This window comes from Morchella importuna (assembly GCF_003444635.1).
Source record: "Morchella importuna strain M04M26 chromosome Unknown Morimp01GS012, whole genome shotgun sequence".
Classification (NCBI taxonomy): domain Eukaryota; kingdom Fungi; phylum Ascomycota; class Pezizomycetes; order Pezizales; family Morchellaceae; genus Morchella; species Morchella importuna.
Genome location: NW_025763409.1, coordinates 252,673 through 273,238, shown reverse-complemented (window position 1 = coordinate 273,238; position 20,566 = coordinate 252,673). Strand labels below are relative to the sequence as shown.

At 49.3% G+C, this 20,566-nt stretch overlaps 6 protein-coding genes across 6 annotated transcripts; 4 read left to right on the top strand and 2 right to left on the bottom strand.

Annotated features, from left to right (window-relative positions):
- Positions 1-3,138, top strand: LAJ45_04756 (uncharacterized protein; the record flags this gene model as incomplete). The annotated part of the gene is made up of 6 exons (XM_046114332.1): positions 1-210; positions 297-614; positions 689-886; positions 939-1,026; positions 1,082-1,596; positions 1,660-3,138. 6 exons carry the CDS (start codon positions 1-3, stop codon positions 3,136-3,138), a joined length of 2,808 nt encoding a protein of 935 aa, XP_045972358.1.
- Positions 3,139-6,047: 2,909 nt separating this feature from the next.
- Positions 6,048-7,543, top strand: LAJ45_04755 (uncharacterized protein; the record flags this gene model as incomplete). The annotated part of the gene is made up of 6 exons (XM_046114331.1): positions 6,048-6,107; positions 6,178-6,216; positions 6,284-6,417; positions 6,485-6,592; positions 6,672-6,746; positions 6,802-7,543. The coding sequence occupies 6 exons, from the start codon at positions 6,048-6,050 to the stop codon at positions 7,541-7,543; spliced, it is 1,158 nt and encodes a 385-aa protein (XP_045972357.1).
- Positions 7,544-8,173: 630 nt separating this feature from the next.
- LAJ45_04754 (uncharacterized protein) lies at positions 8,174-9,021 on the bottom strand (the record flags this gene model as incomplete). Its single annotated transcript, XM_046114330.1, has 2 exons — positions 8,174-8,564; positions 8,633-9,021. The coding sequence occupies 2 exons, from the start codon at positions 9,019-9,021 to the stop codon at positions 8,174-8,176; spliced, it is 780 nt and encodes a 259-aa protein (XP_045972356.1).
- Positions 9,022-14,829: 5,808 nt separating this feature from the next.
- Positions 14,830-15,309, top strand: LAJ45_04752 (uncharacterized protein; the record flags this gene model as incomplete). Its single annotated transcript, XM_046114329.1, has 1 exon — positions 14,830-15,309. One exon carries the CDS (start codon positions 14,830-14,832, stop codon positions 15,307-15,309), a length of 480 nt encoding a protein of 159 aa, XP_045972355.1.
- A 1,657-nt stretch (positions 15,310-16,966) lies between these two features.
- Positions 16,967-17,868, bottom strand: LAJ45_04751 (uncharacterized protein; the record flags this gene model as incomplete). The annotated part of the gene is made up of 2 exons (XM_046114328.1): positions 16,967-17,314; positions 17,374-17,868. 2 exons carry the CDS (start codon positions 17,866-17,868, stop codon positions 16,967-16,969), a joined length of 843 nt encoding a protein of 280 aa, XP_045972354.1.
- Positions 17,869-18,764: 896 nt separating this feature from the next.
- Positions 18,765-19,170, top strand: LAJ45_04750 (uncharacterized protein; the record flags this gene model as incomplete). The annotated part of the gene is made up of 2 exons (XM_046114327.1): positions 18,765-19,001; positions 19,066-19,170. 2 exons carry the CDS (start codon positions 18,765-18,767, stop codon positions 19,168-19,170), a joined length of 342 nt encoding a protein of 113 aa, XP_045972353.1.
- Positions 19,171-20,566: the final 1,396 nt, after the last annotated feature.

Below are 20,566 nucleotides of genomic sequence, written 5' to 3'. Positions count from 1 at the left end.
ATGAAGTTCACTACCGCGTCCGTTTTGAGCATACTCTCCTTTACAGCCTCTGTCAGCGCCCAGAACTATGCCAGCCCCCCATACTACCCCTCTCCCAAGGGCGGGTGGGTATCTGACTGGACCGCGTCCTACGAGAAAGCCCGTGTTCTCGTAAACAAACTAACCCTCGCGGGCAAAGTCAACATCACTACTAGTGTCGGATGGCAAATGGTAATCCACCTCCATTAACAGCACTTTTTCTGCGATGCCCCTCCTAGTTACACGAGAGCCTTTGAGCTAATTAGATATTCCTGTAGGGTCGCTGCGTCGGTAACACCGGCCCCGTCTACGGCCTCTTTCCATCCCTCTGTGCGCAAGACGGTCCTTTAGGTGTACGTTACGCCGACCTCATCACCGCCTTCCCTGCCGGGATCACTACCGGCGCAACCTGGGACGCCGATCTGATGTACGCCCGCGCCAACGCCATGGGTGAAGAGTTCCGCGGAAAGGGTGTGCATGTTCTGCTCGGGCCCTCCGTCGGCCCCCTTGGGCGCTCCCCGGCAGGTGGCCGGAACTGGGAAGGCTTTGGCTCGGACCCCTATCTGCAGGGTGTTGCAGCGTATCAATCCGTCAAGGTTTGTCTATCTTTCTTTTGTGTGTGCGAAGGGGTAATGATAATACTGACAGGAGATTGTGTGGGTGCGAGTAGGGTATTCAGGATGCGGGGGTGCAGGCGACGATTAAGCATTTTATTGCCAATGAACAGGAACATTTTAGAGGAGATGGTCAAGTAACAAATACAATCTCTAGCAATGTTGATGATAGAACAATGCATGAGACCTACTTATGGGCATTCTCTGAGGGTGTGAGGGCTGGTGTGGCGTCTGTCATGTGCTCCTACAACATGGTAAGCAAAATCTGCAACCAACAGATCGAACATTTTCTGATTAAACAATTAGATAAACGGATCCTACGGTTGCCAGAACAGCAAACTTCTCAATGGAATCCTGAAAGACGAGCTCGGTTTCCAAGGTTACGTAATGGCTGGTATGGCCCAAATTTCTACCAAACAATCATTGACACTACTAACATAACCAATCAGATTGGCTCGCACAACGCAGTGGTGTGGGCGCCGCCCTTGCCGGAATGGACCAAACCCAGCCCGGCGATGGATCCGGATGGGCCGATGGTGTCTCTATGTGGGGACCTGAGCTGTCCCGGTCCGTCCTCAACGGATCGGTCCCAATCGACCGCCTCAACGATGCTGTAACGCGTATAGTTGCAGCATGGTACCAGCTTGGACAGGACACCAACTACCCAGATTTGTCCTTCAGCTCATGGAGTAGCTCGGATTATGACGTGCAGTATAAGGGTTCCAACTCGGGAGCAAGTGTGTTGGTGAATAGCCATATCAATGTGCAGGCAGACCATGCGGATATTGCGAGAGCGGTAGCCAGGGATGCGATTACATTGTTGAAGAATGAAGGCTCGGTACTCCCGCTGAAGAGCAGCGATGTTATCAGGGTTTTTGGCAGTGATGCCGGTCCGAACCCGAGTGGTCCTAATGGATGCGTTGATCGCGGTTGCAACCAAGGAGTTCTAGGCATGGGCTGGGGTGTATGTCTCCCCCAAGACCTTTGATATTGATTTTCCTACTAACCGATCATTGGCACTTCCTAGTCAGGTACTGCAGACTACCCATACCTCAGCACCCCCATTGATGCCATTACAGCCCGCGCCTCAAACACGCAATCAATCCTTACAGATGCCGTTACCAGTGCCATCACCACCATGGCCAGCACCGCCAACGCCAAGTGTCTCGTCTTCATCAGTTCCGACTCTGGCGAGGGCTACATCACCGTTGAAAACAATGCCGGTGACCGTAATGACCTCTTTTCCTGGCACAACGGCGACGCTCTCGTCGTCGCTGTTGCTAATGTGTGCCCCAACACAATTGTAGTAATCCACTCTGTAGGACCTATCATCATGGAGAAGTGGGCAGACCTTGCAAGCGTCAAGGCCATCGTTCTCGCACATCTTCCAGGCCAGGAGGCTGGTAATGCGCTTGCAGACGTACTCTTCGGTGACGTCTCCCCGTCTGGAAAGCTCCCGTACACCGTTGGGAAACAGGCGTCCGACTGGGGCTCATCGGTTGCCATTGTGACCAGTGGTAGCGGTGCTATCCCCTCAACCTTCACCGAGGGGCTGTACATCGACTACAAGTATTTCGACAAGAATAACATCACCCCCCGCTACGCGTTTGGTTTCGGTCTTTCCTACACTACCTTCGCTTTCAGCGACCTCAAGATCTCCGCAGTGGGCACGCCGACTGAGCTCCCGCCCGCCAGGGCCGCAAAGCTCGCGGTCCCAACCTACGCCACCACTATCCCCGCTGCCACTGAGGTTTCATGGCCTGCCGCAATCACCTCAAGGATTAGCAAGTACGTGTACCCTTACCTCGACTCGCCCACAACCATCACAACCGGAACCTACCCATACCCCACCGGCTACACCACCACCCCGCAGCCCGCTCCCGCAGCAGGAGGTGCCCAGGGTGGTAACCCCGCTCTCTGGGATGTGATGTACACCGCGAGTGTCACAATCACCAACACTGGCTCCGTCAAAGCCAAGGAGGTCGCACAGCTGTATGTGGAATTCCCGGCCAATACCGGCTTCGATACGCCCGTGAGACAGCTCCGTGGCTTCAGCAAGGTTGAGATCGCGCCGGGAGCATCTGCTACTGTCACGTTCGACATCACCAGGAAGGATATCAGCGTGTGGGATGTAGTGAGGCAGAACTGGGTCATTCCAGCTGCGGGCACTGGGGGCTACACGTTCCATGTCGGAAACAGCTCTAGGAATCTGCCGTTGAAGTGTAACACTGTGTCTGGGTGCTCTGCGTCTTCTTCTACGTCTTCGTCTACTCCAACAGCTACGACTTCGGTGGTTGGCTCGAGTACTACGAGTGCGGTGCTGTCGACTTCGAGGACTACGACGACGAGTAGTACGGCGGCGGCTACTACTACAGCGACGACTAGCGGGTGTACAGCGGTGGCGAAGTATGGACAGTGTGGAGGAGTAACATTCACCGGGTGCACGAGCTGTGTGAGTGGATCGACTTGTAATAAGTTGAATGACTACTACAGTCAGTGCGTCTAGACTCTTATGGGTTGGGGGGTTGGGATTTAGAGAAGTTGTGTAAATAAAAATATATATATGTCTTTTTTCTCTGTGAAAATTGTATGGTGGCGGGTTGGCGCGTCATGAGTGAGCACTCGATTCGCGGAGACTAGAAGTATGCTCCAGAAACCGCGAGCCTTAGAGCAGAAAAAACAGGTCTCCAAGTTCTCTTCACTCCCTAACAAACGGGGGGTGAGTAGTGTTTACCGAGGTGAAGCGCCTCTCTCTTGTATCGTGATGACGCTAGTTAATAGTGAGTATTAAAGGTCAAGCACACACCTGAACATGAACACTGTTTCAATTTGTTTGCGCCCTGCTCTCTAGCGGCACCACCCCGAAAAAAACCCAGACCATATGTTCTAAAGTTAGAACTCAATATCTCCATATAATGAATAGAGCACTTCACCAGAGTAAACACTCACCGTGCTGCTTTGCCTAGAAACATTGTAGATTCCGAGTGATATGCTATGATTGTTATCCAAAGTTAGACTGCCTGATTAATTTAGCCAGTACGTACTCTTTAGGGTTACATGTAGTATATATAGTTCTGACAGCTAAGATAGGTCCCGTCACTACTAAGCGCGTAATCCTACTCTCTGACAGCATATTCCAGGTCGGTACGCGGTGTACACGGCATAGTGGGCAATCGCCGCCGCACAAACAAATTGGACTGGTGCTCCCCAGGGATGATGCGAGGCTACATATGAATATGTACTCAAGTGAAGCGAGTCTCTAATACCATATAAAATTCTGGAAGGAGGTTAAACGCACTACCAACCATCATCAAACATTACTAGAGAGGTTAGAATGAGTGATAAGCCATGATGCAAAATTTATATACTTTGTGAATGGCTCCCTTCAAAGATGGAACGAGAGGACTGCTATCATACCAGAAAAGACATACCAAATATTAAGATCGATATCTCACTTTAGTGGTAGAATATAATAGGAATGGTCCACTACTCCGACCAAAAAACCCCCCAAAACGAATCCAGCTTCACGACAACCCCGAAACCTCCCTATAGACCGCGTATGCGGCGTCTGCTCGGTCATGATCCCCTCAAAACTCGTGCCATAAATCCCCGTCAATTCAGTTTCATTTCGACTCCTCAAGCTGCTATATCGACGTCTGTGGAACCGAAATATATCTGATTACTATTCCTCCTCCGCAGGAGCACGGTCGCAATAAGACAGGCCTTTAATTTGCTTTTGTTCCGATTGTACTTATGTCACTTTCATAACTCGTTCTAAAATTAGTTTATTGTACCACGATGGATATACACCGGGTTCATAGATAATCACTCGGTTGATAACCGCGCCGCTTGTGTTACGTACCCCAGGTGATCCATGCAACGTTTGCCGCTAGCGCCACAGATGTGCAGAGTGTGGCCCGGGGAGAGCCGAGAAGGATTATGGGTGAAGGCAATGCGATGGGGTTGGATCTTTTGCCATCTGTATAAAGATTCCGGAATACGTAATGTATCCCAGTTGACACTGTCCTAGACTGGTATTTGTTCATGCTGTCCGCCGCCCATTACCGAAGGCCGGCCATAAGTCGACCGCGACACCCGAGCTTGGTGATGAATTGTATTCATTCTATTGATTTTTTCAGCTCGCGATTGCTCTTCAATTGATCAATTGAGCTATTGCTTGAAGTTGGCTCCGGTGGCGGTTTGGCCTCTCGATACCTTATGTCAGCTGGCCACGGTCTTTGGTGGCAACGTACCTGGGAATAGAGAACCTAGGCCTGGGATATCGAAAAAGACCGATGGAACCCAAATTACTAGATATTAGTTTAAGCGCCACTATCATACTGCTATTCAGCTTTCAACCAACTCTATTATTACCAGAAGAGATTGTACTAGTAATCTGTATTCATGTAGGGTAACAACCTATATCTGGGCCGAATATCGAGTGATCTTATGTGAAGACACACCCCATCGCCGATTATATACATGCCATTTATTAGCAATCAATGTTTAAACTTCAATCGAACAGAAACGTTAGCCGTGGATACTTTCTCAACGATTCTTGACCGACCGAACGCCTTTGGTGGGCCACGTTGCAATTCACCCGCTTTCGATGCCTCCGCGGGTGAATAGACAGTACAACGATGAGTCTTAATTCCAAGCCGGTTATGGATATATGTACTCAGATATTATGTGCATTCCAGACATCTGCGGGAGATCTTAGAGAAGAGTCTCTGAGATTTTGTTAAAGAGCTCAATTGATACATGTAGCTTTGGGGGGAACTTGTGTCAAATCGAGTGACTTCTTGTGACAGCAGATCTCATGATTTGTCATCACGGCCGTGCCACCGTTTGGTGATCCAAGTTGCTTCATCGCCATCTTGATCTTCCAGGGGCGATTATTACCAGGCTAAACGCCTGAATTGCTCGGTGGGAACGGGCTTCTAGTCTGCTTAATCTTCAGCTGTAGCGTGAGCCGCAATTCAGCTGTGCGGGGTAGGAAGTATCACGCCAACATGACTCGCATTGACCCCTGCACACCTGCATACTCTACGTAGAAAGTCGCAAACAAGGTGCTCTAGGGCTGCACACAGATTAGCAAAAAGCAACCAAAGTGAGCCAAACAGAGACTGAGAGAGCTGGTTGGAAGCTGAGGACTTGAAATCACACACACGTCTATCCGTTCGTTGGCCGTAGCTTGATCTGCCCTACCTGCCTGCTCATCCACCACCCACCCGTCTCTCTGGCACTGAAAAAACATTCCACCCCTCCTCCTCAACACCCCTCCTTACCTTCGCTGTCCTTCCATCTTCATCCATCCTCATCCATCTTCATAACCCCCACCCTCACCCTTCCGGATACTCTTTTCCCATCAAACTTCATCCCCACTCGAAAAGAAAACTATTATATTCTGTAATTATGGATCAAGATACTCTCATCACAAATTTCTGTGATGTTACCGGTGCGGATCCTGAGCAGGTTTGTTTACTTCTTATCCTCCCCCAGTAACCTTCCTCTAAGCTATGCTAACAATGACTGCCGATTCAAGGCTAGCCATTTCCTCGAAGCTACAAACTGGAACCTCGAAGTAATTATATCCACTCGCCTAGCTAACTTCACCTATGGAGGCCTGAAGTACTGACACAAGGCTGCAGCTAGCGACCGCCCAATTCTTCGAGAGTAATGAGGAGGAAGATCTTATGGAAACTGGTGTCTCCGCTCAGGCAGAAAGCGACGACGACGATGACGTCTATGCGCCAAGTGCTAGAGCCTCAACCTCTAAATCAAAGTAATAGGATGTTTTTTATGTGTGGTGGTCTACTTTCTGGGGGTACTAACACCTTTTTAACGTACAGGGCTGCCTCGAGATTTGCAACCTTAGGCGACCTGCGAAGTAAGAGCAACGATGATGAGGATGACTCAGAGGATGAGAAGCAGGACCTTTTCACCGGTGGTGAGAAATCGTAGGTTGAACATAGCCGAGATGCAGCCAGCTTAAACCGCGATATGAAGAAGCGAGGGATGCTAACGTTGGTGCCACAGGGGCTTGGCTGTTCAGAACCCCGGCGACCCACGCAAAGGAGGAATCATTCAAGACATTTTGAAACGTGCAGCAGAGTAAATATCCCCACTACTTGAAGCTATTGCTCGGTTTGTTGACTTCCAAAATCAGAGGTGGAAGTAGTCAGCGAGCAAACGACGAGGTTGAGCCTGGCCCATCACGTCCCCGCTTCTCCGGAACTGGGCGTACACTAGGCAGTGATGAAAGTCCTTCTATTGAGATCCCCGATCCAGCAGCTCCACGTGCTCCCCCTACCGTGCCTACCGTTACTCGAACTCTCACCTTCTGGAGGGATGGGTTTAGCGTTGAAGATGGCCCTCTTATGCGTTATGACGACCCAGCCAACCAAGAAGTCCTTCGTGCGATCCAAAACGGGCGCGCGCCATTGAGCTTGATGAATGTTGAGCCAGGCCAGCCGGCTGATGTTAATGTCTTTAGGCGTCTAGAGGAGGACTATGTTCAGCCAAAGAAGAAGCATGCGCCATTTTCTGGGCAGGGAAACAGACTTGGTTCACCCACTCCTGGTGGGGAGTCCTCTACCTCTACAGCTGCGCCTATAGTCACCCCTACTACGAGGACGGCTGCCCCAACCCCCAGCGTCAATGTCGACACTTCTCTTCCGACAACTACCCTTCAGATTCGTCTTGGCGATGGAACAAGGTTGGTTAGCAGGTTCAACCACACACACACCGTTGGCGACTTGTACAGCTTCGTCAATTCTTCAAGTCTTGAGAGCAGGAGCAGGAACTACATTTTGCAGACCACCTTCCCTAATAAGGAGCTTAGCAACCAGGAGCAGACTATTAAGGAGGCGGGGCTGGTTAACGCGGTTGTCGTCCAGAAGTGGACTTAATAATTTCAACGGAGAGATTTTGGAGGAATAATCTTTGAGAATTTCGGGGTTTTTCTTCTTTCTTTTTCTGGGGAGGTTTTGTCCTTTGAGGGGTGGGTGGGGTAGCGAAGCTAGGTTCTGGTATACTGGCGCTTGGCTGCTACTTACTACACACGCGGGCATAATTATACTACTTACTCTTTTCTCTCTGAATTTCTTGCTTTTCCGATATCGGAACTAAAGGGGACGCACCGGAGTGGAATCCGGAGATCTAAACACACTGTAGAATTGACAATCAGTCTGATCATTGCACAAATACAGGAAGCGGGTAAAGCAAGGGTTAGGGTTGGGCACAGGCTTTAATATCTTAGCGGTCTACATTATATTATTATCATTATCACAGCCATACTACAATAAATCTTGATATATCTACACTCGGGTCCTTTGGGCATATAAGAAGCGCAACTCCATTAATGATAATTATTTTATAGTATCTGAAGCTATATCAGAAGCATAACTACTGTGTACACAATCATTGAGGCTTCGTGAGCACAAAAGAGACAAAAAGCAAACCAACTCCAGGTAGTAAGGTAAAAGGGGGAGGGAGGGAAGGGGAAGGGAAAAGGAAAGAAACTTTGGTACACACAGCCCTCATCTAAACAGCCTCCCTACGCCTGCACCAGGCCCATCACCCCCCGCACCAGGCCCCGCCCCAGCAGCACTCGGCGAGCCACCCCCGACCGCGCCGCGGAAACCCACACTGCCCGCCATCTCCACTCTATACCTCCTCGCCGCCTCCCTGAGATGGTCCGGCAGCAGCGGCCCCTGATCGCCCCACTGCCGCTGGATCTGCAGCGCGAGCTCAATGATCTCGCCCGTGAAGACCTTTGAGAACCCGCAGATCACGGTGCCGACATTGGCCGTAACCGACTGCGAGAGCACCTGGTTGGCCAGCTTCTTGACGGCCGCTTTGTTGAGGTTGGACCGGCGGAATGCTTCGTAGCGGCGGTTCTGGTCCGCGTCGAATGAGTCGAGGAGGATCCTGTGCGCGTCTGTATATTAGAATGTAGAGCCAAGCCAGAGAGAGGTAGGGGGGTGAGCGGTCCATACGCCAGTTTCCGCTTCTCGGCGTCGTCCTCAGCGAAGCCGCCGGCGCTGCCATCCGCGAGGACTGTGGTGGTACCGTAGTCGTCCCGACCGTCGTCCTCGTCGTCATCGTTGTTGTTGTTTGTGGTTTGGCTTGCGGCGGCGCCGCCGGTGGCGGTGAGGACACTGGGGGAGCGGCGGCGATCGATCTCGGATTCGGGGGGAAAGGAGGTCTGGCGGAGGGGGTGGAGGTGCTTGTTTGTTGTGGGGGTGTGGAGGGTGCTGTTTTTGCGCGTGGGGAGTTTGGGCTTCTTGGAGGAGGTGGGGGGGCCTGGGGGCGGGAGGGAGATGCGGCGTTTGTGCGAGGTGGATGGTGTGGTGGAGGGGGGGGAAGAGGCGGGGGGCGAGGACATGGCTGTATGGGTGTGTGTATATGTGTGGTGGTGATGGATTTGGGGTGTTGTGGTGGTGGTGATGAGTGTTGAGTGAGGTTTGGTGACTGAGGCTTGGTGTTGAGTGCTCGTTGTTACTAGCTAGGGCGGTCGCGATTGAAATGCTTGGGATTGTTGGGCGCAGGACGGAAATAGATGAGGCTCAACGAAGCTTCTGAGCATGTTCTGTTCTGTCCTGGCCTGGCCTGGCCTGTACCTACTTCGGTGACATGTAACTCTCTCAGATAGCACACACCTCACTGGTACATCTAGTTAAGTACATGTATCTACCCTATACGCCACAGCCTCGTGCTTAGCTTGGTGAGATGACCTGAGGCCGTGGAAGTGGCATTTGAGATCGGTATCTGCACTTTACGGTGATGATGATACCCCACGTTTTCATTTCTCCAAGCTCGCTTCTTTCCTTCGCGAATTCTTGGCCAATTGGTACCGTTGGTCGCCTCTTGCATTGATTAACGAAGCCAACCTGGTGTGGGTTTAGGTGTTGTGAGCTGTCAAAGTTTGAATTGCATGCAAGATCCCTCTGCTTCAAAGTGTCTTGCAGACATCTCGCTCGTCTGGAATCTCAACGGTGTTCACTATTCAAAGAATCCGATGACAGCAATGTGACTTGAGAATGGATAAAAGGCAGAGTAAGAGCCCTGCTCCGCTTGATAACCTTATTCTCTCCCTTTATTGTCGACCATAGGAGCTTTGACGTTATTAGAAACATTTCAATTCTGACGAATTCCAACATCTGCCCAAGTTTCCAGAATAGCAATTGAATGAAGTATCCATTAGAATGAACGGTAGAAAGTGGGATACTGCGAACTGACATTCTCATTCCAAGACCTTTGGCTATTGTTCAGATACTGGAGACGCACGTGAGCAACTGGAACCGAATTTCTCTGTTCCCTGCGCGGGGAGAATCTCAGATCCCCACAATACACCGCTTCTTATTTTGGGGACAAAAGATCAACTAGATCAGATCCGAAATGCTATCCAGGGGCCCTAATATTTAATTGGTTGACCGTGTAAGGCTAGCTGACGAAGCACTCGCGAATGGAGGGTTTCCGTCTCCACGATAGATTAAGTTTTCGCATGAAGCATCCACCACACCGACTGAAACCCCATCTCGGCCCCCGCGCGACGCTGGAGGGGTGGGAATGCGGCTTTGCGCCGAAAATACTTTCCCCTCCGCCGGGGAAGCCAATATGGGAGGTTCTTATTACTGAACTTGGAATCGTGGTTGGGAAGGGCTATTTTTTTTGCCCCATCCTATGGCTATACCGACAGAGCAGGAGTAGCTCTGAGAAAGGGTTCGCTCACCGACTCCGGTGTACCAGTGATCGTAAGGCGGCGCGGGGAGGGGGGGAGGATTGATGACGGACGGTTATACGGCACGCGATTGGGGAATGGGGTGCAGTAGTGAATGTTACTAATTTTAGTAGCATTTTGATAGACCGCAACAACCAACAGTCGAAATGGGATAGAAACCGATCAAAACAGATATTGCAGAAATGGAAGTTTAGATTGAGAGGTGGGAAAATAGCCATCTTGGTACCAAGATATTCAAGCAATCGCTAAATGCGTGTTAAGCATTGCACAAGACATCTTACAGGTACCCCTACACTACATGTAGCTCCTGTAAGCAGGTACCGGTACCTTCTGCTGCGTGGGTCTGGCGAAGGTTCCAATCGATGTGGTAAGGAAAGAAAGGCCGGGCTCAGACATTGCACAGCCTAATCAGGACAAAGTTTCTCTCGCAATTGTTTACCGAGCAATCTTCACCAATGTGCTTAAAGGTTGTGACTTCTGCCCGTTCTTCTTCTTGCATTCGACACTTTACTTTCATGCCTGAGAAGGAAGGGAATACTACATCTTGACGATAGTCCCTGCTCCCCCTACCTCTTTCTTCCTTTTCTTTTCTCTTTTTTTTCCCCACATTCTTTTAAATCACGTTTTTGTTTTAACCCTTTTTTCAGATCTTCATCTGGTTACACTCTTTTTTTTTTTTTTTTTTTTTTGATATCTTTATATCACCACTTTCTTTAATTTAGAAAATCTCCAGAGTAACAGCACTAGCAGGAATATGCGTTTCTCAGGATTGTCAGCCGGGGCAGCGGCTCTCGCCCTTTCAACACTAGTTAATACAGTAGTTGCAAAAGAGGACCCATGCAGTGTATTCGCCAAAAAGCGAGGAAACAGTAAGTGATCCCCATTCTTAACTATTTATTCCAAACCTGTATTAACAGCCACACCTGCAGGGACTCAAGGCCTAGATGCAAAACTCTGGCTTGCCTGTATCAAGAACGTTCCCTTTAACCAGGACCGCTCGGAAAAGACCATCCTTGGTCTCCGCAGGATGCTTGGACTCCAGAGCAGTGTCGTCTACCATCTTAACCCACCCGCAGAGCTCGAGCTCCAGCCCTTCAATGTCAACAAGACGCTGGACGAGATCGAGCAGAAGGTCAAGAACAAGAGTAACACCTACAAGTCAAACTGGGAGTTCGACTACGACCTCGTGAAGATGTTCTACCGCTTCCGTGACGGACACACCCTCTACGAGCCTGCATGCACGCATGGGTACCAGTACGTCCACCAGTATCCGGTCATTGCCATGGCGGACAACACCACCGGAACACCCGAGATATACCATATCCACAAGAACTACACCACCGGTTCGTGGCAACAGGGTGTGCTGGGTCAGAAGATCTCCAAGATCAATGACATGCCTGCGGCGGACTATATCCGTGATTTCACAAAGAACTCACCAGAATTTTTCTCCTTCGTGGACCCAGATGCACGATGGAACGAGATGATGTACTCTTTGCCTGCCGGTGACAGTAGAGGTCGGTTTGCAAAGCGTCAATTGTGGAATGGCGAGGACATCACCCTTACCTGGGCGAATGGGACAAAGACAAAGGTTGAATGGACACTCACGCTATACCCTACCATGGTAAAGGATGGAAAGTTGAAGTTCAAGGATACCAAGGGTCTGGAGAAGGTATGCTTCTTGTCCAAGAAGGAGATCAAGAAGATCACGCCCCGCAAGCCCAAGAACAAGAAGAAGAAGCCCAAGAAGAAGAAGGTTGTTGCCGCCCCAAAGAAGAAGAAGGCCCCTAAGAAGCCCGAGGGATACCCGCAGTTTGCCCATGTTGGTCCGGAGCACACCATCAACTCCTTCATCCTGCCCAAGGACAAGAAGACTGCCGTTCTCACTATCCGCAAGTTCTCCGTTAAGGCTATGGACGACGATAAATTCATCCTTGCCTTCCAGAAATTCGTCAAGGACTCTATTATCCGCTGGAAGAAGGATGGTGTTGAGCGTCTCATCATTGATGTCACTGGCAATGGTGGCGGTAAGGTTATCCTCCCGTACGATGTCATCACCCAGTTCTTCCCTCAGAAGGCAGCCTTCACCAGCATCAACATGAGGTGGAGTCCTACTACCTGGGCGTACATGAAGTCAATCAGACAAGGCAAGGCCGCGGATATCTTCACTGATATGGACGGCAAAGACTTCAAGAACCAGGCTGATTGGCTCGGCCCACAGCCGGGTCCTCAAGGAGAATACTTCACAAAGAGGTGGAAGCAGGATTACATGCAGCTTGCTGCTGACGACTACAAACTTGATATCACTCACAACACTACGCAACCCTTTAGCCATGAGAATATCATTGTTGTAAGTTCTTTTCCTTCTTAGATTCTTGATTCAGCCATTGATTTCTCGATAGGTCTCCAACGGTATCTGTGCATCTGCCTGCCACTCCTTCGTCGAGGGAATGCAAGAACAAGGTGTCCGCACTGTCGCCTACGGTGGCCGCCCCGACCGTACAAAGCTCATGCAAGCCGTCGGCGGAACTAAGGGTGGCAAGGTTCTTCCTTTCCGCTCTATCATCTCCGGTCTTAAGAAGGGTGTCAAGAATGCTACGCTTGTTGACCGCCCCTTCGAGGAGTGGTTCCCTCCCCCAATCCCCGTCCGTCTCACCGCTGCTACCATCAACTCCGAGAACAAGTTCCGCCGTGGATCAGACACCCCATTGGAGTTCACCATCACCCCCGCCTGCCAGCGCCTTTCCATCACCAGGGAGACCTTCACCGATGTTATGACTTTGTGGCAGCAGGCAAGGGATGCTGCCTGGGATGATAAGGGTGTGCCAAAGAAGTGCATGTCTGCGGCACCCGCTATCCCTGGTCGCCCGACTACTAGCACTACAAAGAAGACAAAGAACCTCCCATTGAAGAACCTTGGAAAGAATAAGAAGACCGCCAAGAAGGTTATCAAGAAGAAGGTCGTTAAGGGAAAGAAGGTCATCAAGAAGGTCACTAACAAGAAGAAGGCCAAGCAAGTCATTGTTGGAACCAAGAGGTACTCGCTCACAAACATCCGCAAGGCTGTCTGGGATCTTCTTACTGCTGCTGGTGTCCGATAAATTCGCCAGCTAGTCTAGTCTTTTTTGTTCTTCCATCCTCTTTACCTTCCTTCTACGGCAGTTAAGATCCGGTCTCATTCCAGCTTCTTTCTGATCATGGACTGAGATGGCTTTCTTCTTTTTTTCTCCTTGTGTTTTGGGTTAGACCTTTTTGGGAGCGGGGGGACAGGCGTCTTGTGATGGATGGGGTATGGGACATTGTTTTTTTTCCTTGGTTCAGCAGGAGTTGCATGCAAAAACGGGCGATTGGGTTTTATGTTTTTTCATTTATTTTCATGTATTGTCTGGGTTTGTTATCCTTTTTGCTGTATGTGTTTTGTATCCTTTTTTTCCTGTTCCTGTCGATTATTATCTAAAGGGCGTTTCTAAACTTTGCTTTTTTTGTGTGTGTGCGCATGTTAGATACCAATTGGGAGTTACATTTAGACTTGACATTCTTTTTCGCCCGGTAGAGATCAGTATCAATGACAATTGTGAAGATATGTACCAATAGACTTGTAACTCCTCCTTACTTTATTACTCAGCCACAATTGACCGGGGTCAAGGACCACCCCCCCCGGCCTCCTATAATTAGAAACTCTCACCGGTGCGGCGTCAAGGTCGGTCAAGTATTATCTTTTGTAGCATACGGCGGTATTTCGGTCGGGGATAGGAATAAGTACATATAACTGATACACTGTGGCGTCTCTCGGTGGAGGCGGTGGGAAGATATTGCAAAGCTACCGGAGGAGTCTATACGCGAGTGATGAGCTGTGATCGAAAGTTACACACAAAGAAACTACAATCTCCTACCTGTTGTGCATCAATTGTAAGTCCCATACACATTTTACAAATCCAGAGGGACAAGATGAACACTCAAGGGGACCGGAATTTTGCAGTTGTATTAGATTTTTGTGAATAACTATGAAAGATCGACCCTCAGAACATTCCTAATGGTATTTTTGAAGAGCAGTAAATACCTAAAATTTCCCTATCGCAAATCAATGGCCTTGACTGAATCTAGTAAGTAGATCTCGTTGCTCAGGCAATGTTGTAAATTTTGTTGCCTGGCTATCTTATCTTCAAGTCTTGGCTACTGACAGCTCCATCATGATCCATCACTCGACTCTCTACATCTATCAACCTCTTCGTGCACTCCACCAACACCCACTCCAAAACACCAGAAGCAAAATTTCCCCACCAAAAAGAAGAAGATCAAAACAACTTCTTGGTTTACCTCCGTGTGTACCACACAAACCCCACCCCCCAAAGCTCCCCCGAAGAAACATTTAAACTCCCTCACTAAAGAGGAGAAGACCCAACAAAGGTCTTGACTTTTTCTCTCTTTCTTTTTTTTCTAATGTATACCAAAGCCATGTCTGTCCCGTACAAGACCCGGTTCTTCAAACGCCAGTACTCCGAAGCCGCTACCTCGCCTTCAGAGAAACCCGATGGTTTTAGCTCGCCGGGAGCTGTAGGGGATGATGGCGGTGTGCGCCTCAGGGATTCCGGGGACGAAAAGGAGGGGGGGGAGGGGGAGGAGCAAGAGGTGGAGAGGGCCCCAACCAGGAAGAAGAGAAAGATCTCTTGTGCGGAAGCTTTGCGCGCGCTCAGGACGATCGAGGTTTACTTTACCCAGGAGGGCCTCGACCCGCAGGAGGAGTTCTTTCCGGACTTCTTGCAGATGCGCGGTGGTATTGTTAGGGCGGGAGCGGAGCAGGCGGGCAGCGTGGGCAAGGAAGGGAAAGTGGAGGTGGAAGAAGAGGAAGAGAGCGATCCCCCGAGCGAAGTTTCCTCCTCCCCTTCCTTTGGGAGTGCGTATTCGGGGGATGAAGACGGTGAGGGTGAGGATTAGAATGAGGTAGGCTTTCAATATTGCTGTATGGTGAGGATAAAGAGAGAGGCTAATAATGTCGGTTTAGGAAGAAGGATTTGATGGGTCCTTGAGGTGCGAATAGGAGATTATGCCTCCATGGTAACGGGACAAGTCAAACGGCGTTCAACCATCTCTTTTGTGTAACTCTTCTCGTGGCTTCAAGGCAAGAGGAAATAAGTCAAAATAAGAAATGTCACAGTTCTGGATACTTGGCCCTTGCATTTAATTTAGTGATAGAGTTCAGTTTCAAACACACATGGAGAAACTTAACTATCAACGTAGTTCCCATTAATTCGCATCGCTACGCTTACCATCTTCGCCCCATGCTAGATCCATCCATTGGAGTGAATCACAGCAACCATTGGGATATCACCGTCATATATATAAGTTTTCTAGACATCGTCGGCATGTAGTTGGGGTCGTGATCGAGCTTGAATTTAACAGGAGCCAAATCTCCAAGGCAGGATAAATTGGAGTTGGGGCCGGGGAAATCGCTGCCTCCATCGATATCGACAGTCCCTATAGGGAGAGCCTTGGTGGAGTATACTCATTAGCACCGCTAGATCTTGTCGCACTTTATTGATGGTATGAGCGAGGATATAAAGAGCCATCAGCAGGGTGTACCTAACTCGTAAGCCCTCTTTACAACCTGCTCCAATTTAAAGCCAGAATAGATGTTCAACAAGCCACATCAACATGTATCAATGTTCCGCACCGATGTTCGCTCCTTGGAAAGTACAGAAGATCTTCTATAATCTCCACACCATGTCTATTTTACATGGCAGGTGAAGAGATGTGGGTGGTCGGAGGGGGGTAAAGTGAGAAGGAAGACCTCATGTAATCCAGTGGTAACTCGATCTCTTCCGTTATAGTTTACGTGCTCGTGTACGGATATATTCATAAATGCAAACTGTTTGGATTAGATGCGAGTTAGAGCGGGTCACAATATGATAATACTGCGCTATCTGGTGTCAGATATTGCCCTTCTCGGAGTAGAGAGCTTCGAGAGGAAGTAACTCCTCTGCTCCTCAAACAACTCCAAGAACAGAATCGATCCACTAACCGGAAGTAACCGGCGATCGCGAGTGATACATGGTGAACATAAATGACACATTACGCGGGGCTGTCTAGTATCTCAAACAGCCGACCTAAACCATTGGGGAAAAAAAATAGTATAATTCAAACCCAATTGTAGCTAAAACACGTACAGTTTGCCACAGGGAGAGGGAAAAAAACCCTGGCAATAAAGAAAAAATACATGGGGGAAACACAAAACAGAAAACGCCCTATAACTCATACCATACCAAAAAGTGTCAATCATGCCCTAGAAAGAAAGTAAAAACCCAATCGCACCGTAATCGTATCATATCATAATTTGTACCTGCTGGCCCCCTCTTTTCTGCGCTACTAGTAAACTAGGTAAACTAGAATAGACAGTGGGTCGCAAAACATTGAGAAGAGCGCACCTATCTCGCAGCTCTTGAAAAAGGGATTCAGGAAAAGCAAACAACAAAAATCAGCCAGCATCAAACAAACGAATCCAACCTTGGCCGTGATTAAAAACGAGCAGAACAAAGGGAAAAAGAAAGGAGCCAAACAGCCCGAGCAAAACCTTAGAACCAGCCTATCCAGCTAGCTAATTCTTGGTGCGCCTACCGCCTGTAGTAGCAGCGCCGATTCCAGTAGTTCTATCCTCCTCCACGCGCTCCTCACTGCCATCGGAGAAGCGCTTTCTCAGGGTGTATGTGGTCCTGGTGACGCCGTCCGGGCCAGTATAGGAGCGCGTTGTCGCTACCGTCTCTACCACCCTCAATTTCCCGTCTTCTTCCGCGGGGGTTGATGTCGAGGTTGTAGTGGAGGAAGATGTAGTAGTTGTCAAAATACCCCTAGCTCCAGCGCCTACCTGTGAAGATGGGGGAGCAAGAACATTGTACGCGTCCAGCTCCGTCTCCTCTCCTCCCTCAATCCTACGCAACAGCCCCAGCTTCCCATCCCGACCATTCCCACACTCCAAAATAATGGCGCTATAGCGGTACCCTTCGCCTCCCTCTTCCCCATCATTCCCGTACCCCAAACATCCCCACCGAGAAACGGTGCCGTGAAGTCACGATGGAGAGTGCGCATCTGTTTCCAGACAAGAGCTAGTTTTTCCTCGTCTTCAGGGCGGAACATGCGTTCGCCGAGAAGGGAGTACTCAACCATTCTGCCACGCGCTGATTGTGATTGTTGACTTTGTGATTCCTCAGTGGTGGAGGTGGAGGTGTTGGGCGTGGGGGTTGGGGCAACAGCAGTGGTTGTGCTGGTGCTGGTGGGACGCGGGGGGGCGTCTTCTTCATCCATGATCCAATTACTAGTTGGAGGAGGTGGCATTGTGGGTAGACCAATCAAGCTGTGAAGCACAGAAGCGATGTGGTGGTCTGTGAAGCGTCGAATGCAGTTGAAGAGGTCAGCCGGTGGGGGCCCTGGTGTTTGCTGAGGTGGTGTGGTAGGGGTTGAGGTGTTGGTGGGTTTGTCGGTATTGTCGGTGGAAGAAGACATGCTGTATTGCTGTAGTTTTGGTTTACCTGTTGAAGGAAGAACCCAAGTTGTGTTTGTTGAAGTTGACTAGGTTGGGGGGTGGGTCGTGTGGTGCTGTCTGTTGTTGTTTTTTGGTTGTTGGAGAAGAAGGGGGCGGACAGTCCCGAGTTTAAAGGTGCCTTTTGCTTGAGTGTAGCCAAGAAAATTGATGTCTCTCAACCCCGGAAAACGTTGAGTGGCGGAGAATTCATCAGGGTCTCCGGAAGTAGAAAAAAAATGGACAAAAGTGTGGGGTGATAGCCAGAAAGTTGCAAGGATTTTAAAGACCACCAGTCATAACAAAGAATCAATGGTCATGGGAGTTATCCGAAGTCCTCAAATGGAGCCTCTGTGGAAACACGAATTCGGAAGCTGAAACGCACCAGTCCGATGGTGAAGTTGGGGCACGATGGGAGTCCTTAATGAATGTAATACCTATGCAGGCAGGCAGGCACAGGCAGAAAAGGGTATGTACACTATTGATACGGAGTACGAGTCTTTTTCTAGTACGTATCTATTGAATACAGTTAGAGTAATTAGTTAGCTGTAGAAGAAAGGCGCGACCGTAGAGCAGTTTAGTTATTCTGCCTCTTGCCATCCTCTGAATCATTTTACCCTCGATATGCACTCCTTGTGCTTCTGCATGTGCATTGAGCATCATCACCAGATGGATGGCCCGGTCACGCATGCGTGATCTCCTCTGAAACACCGTGACCCCCTCCTTCGGCCCCTCTCCGTACGTCATGGCCAGCACACACGCCGGGTAACCCTCCACGCCTGAACCTCAACGCATTCCCGGTGCGCGTATGTACCCCCGCGAAAAGTTACCCCACACGGCCAGTTCCTATCTACATCTGCTACGGTAGCTCTAGTACAACATGACCTCACCGTCGCTCTCCTCCTCATTCGTGGTACCTCCGTCCCCAACCGCGTCCTCCTCGTCCGGCGAAGAGTCCGAGTCGCCAGTGGTCGTGTACCGCCCGCCAACGGTCATCTCACTCGTGAGGACCGCGGCGATAAACCTCATCCTCCCGTTTATCAATGGCCTCATGTTGGGTTTTGGGGAGCTCTTTGCGCACGAACTTGCGTTTAGATGGGGCTGGGGTGGTACTAGGGTATGTGTTTCTCCCGGAGTGTGGTTCGAGGTGTTGTGTTGTGTAGGGCTGACAGTGAAAATAGGTGTTCCCACTACACAGGGCCACAAGAGCGGTAGGGCCGGGTATTGAGGTTAGGGAGAGGAAGAGGACGAGGGATGAATTGGCGGATTTGACCAGCCTCGAGTAGGAATGTCAATCCTTTCTTTTTTTTCTCTTTTTTTTCTCTTTTTTTTTTTTAGCTGTGCATAACTTTTATGAGGGGTTTTTTCTTTTCTTTACGGGGTTTTGAGGGTTTGGTATCCATATTGCTGTGGTTTTTAAATGATATCCAAGGGTAGCCAGCGTCTGGGCTGGCTAGAGTTGTTGGGTTAGTAGATATTTTGGCTCGAGTACATATGTTTGCATGAGCCTTTCGCGGACTTATGAAGGAAGGATTTCTCTTACAGTATCAAGGTTCTTTTTGTTTCAGTCTTTTCCGGTAGAATATAGATACAACGGAGTAAACCTCTGACAAGGCCATAACAACCGAGCCCTTTGGGAATAGTCATTAACCAGCTACGTTTATAATTCCAACCTTTTAGCCCCAGCTGTACCTAGTACTATTGATTTAACTCTGAACCGCCAAGATACTACGGGTGATGTATGTATTCGATGTGAAGCAGTTCAGTAAACTACTATTTAGGCACTCTGGCAGGGGTGTGGTAGATCGAGTGATATACTGTGATCATGATTTCTCATCTTCCCTTCCCTTACCACTTCACAATTCACCTGAAACCCCAGAAAAGCAAACTTCTAGATAGAACCAGTAAACTGCTATAAATCTACTATATAGCAGGTATCTAATAATAATAATAAAAAAAGGATAAGATGAGGTAGTCTCGGAGCTGATGGCCGTAAGGTTTACTAGCGTAGAGTAAGGGCCCGGGTACCGGGCTATATATATATATAAGAGATCGATCAATCACAAATATTAAAAAAAATTTAAATTCCAGATATATACACAGATCTTTGGAGCAGGACAGATAGTAGTGACCCGAGGGGTAATACCCGGGGACTCCCCTATATGTAAATACAAGTACATGTAGTACAGAGGGAAACCGACAACCCGGAGGCTTCGTTCCTGCAAGAGGTGCGTACGGTACCCATAGAATGTAGAAACCGTTCTGGCTTCGAGCCACCCTCATGCGGTATTACATGTACCACTGAAGCTAGCTTAAAAACAAGAGCCGACTCATCTACACACAGTCAAAGGTACCAACGAAATCATTGTCAGCATAGGGGTGGTTGGATGATCTAGCGGTATAGGGGTCTTGCTCTATATATACAAAAAGCTACGATCGCCCGACCCACCTCCGGACGTAGAGTAGGAGATGTAGCAGCACTAGGCTGTGAACCCCTCTCGCTCGCGGGAAAAAATACCTCTTCCTTCCCTTCCTCCCCTTCTATCCTCCTGCAGGCCTGATAAATTTAAAAAAGTTTACTTACTACTTTCCTAGTTGAAGCATAGGAGGTTATGTATGGTTAACAGTTTTCACTGACGTCGTGCGAAGAATCATTGGCGCGTACGCCGTCGGTGGTCGTCA